General features: G+C 51.6%; 1 protein-coding gene across 1 annotated transcript; it reads left to right on the top strand.

Moving 5' to 3' along the window:
• Positions 1-3: 3 nt before the first annotated feature.
• Positions 4-273, top strand: LOC108623387 (putative alpha-glucosidase; the record flags this gene model as incomplete). The annotated part of the gene is made up of 1 exon (XM_018021845.2): positions 4-273. A coding segment is annotated over one exon (270 nt), but the record flags the coding sequence as incomplete, so codon positions are not given.
• Positions 274-281: the final 8 nt, after the last annotated feature.

Here is a 281-nt window from a genome sequence, read left to right as displayed (position 1 = left end):
TTAACGATCATCGCCTGTTTGCTATATTTCGGTGCAGTCGCGAACGCGAACTGGTACGATAACGCCGTCGTGTACCAGGTCTACCCGAGAAGCTTCAAGGACAGTAATGGGGACGGTATCGGTGACTTGAACGGTATCACTAGTAAGTTGGAGCATATAGCTGACATCGGCGCGCAAGTAGTATGGCTGTCGCCGATCTACACGAGTCCACAGGTCGATTTTGGCTACGACATCGCAAATTTCACGGACGTCGATCCGAGTTACGGTACCCTGGCCGATTT

The sequence above is a fragment of the Ceratina calcarata genome, unplaced genomic scaffold, assembly GCF_001652005.2.
Source record: "Ceratina calcarata isolate Rehan_Ccalc_2016 unplaced genomic scaffold, ASM165200v1 scaffold26481, whole genome shotgun sequence".
Taxonomy (NCBI): Eukaryota; Metazoa; Arthropoda; class Insecta; order Hymenoptera; family Apidae; genus Ceratina; species Ceratina calcarata.
Note: the sequence above shows the minus strand (reverse complement) of the source record. Positions and strands in the feature narration are given on the sequence as shown.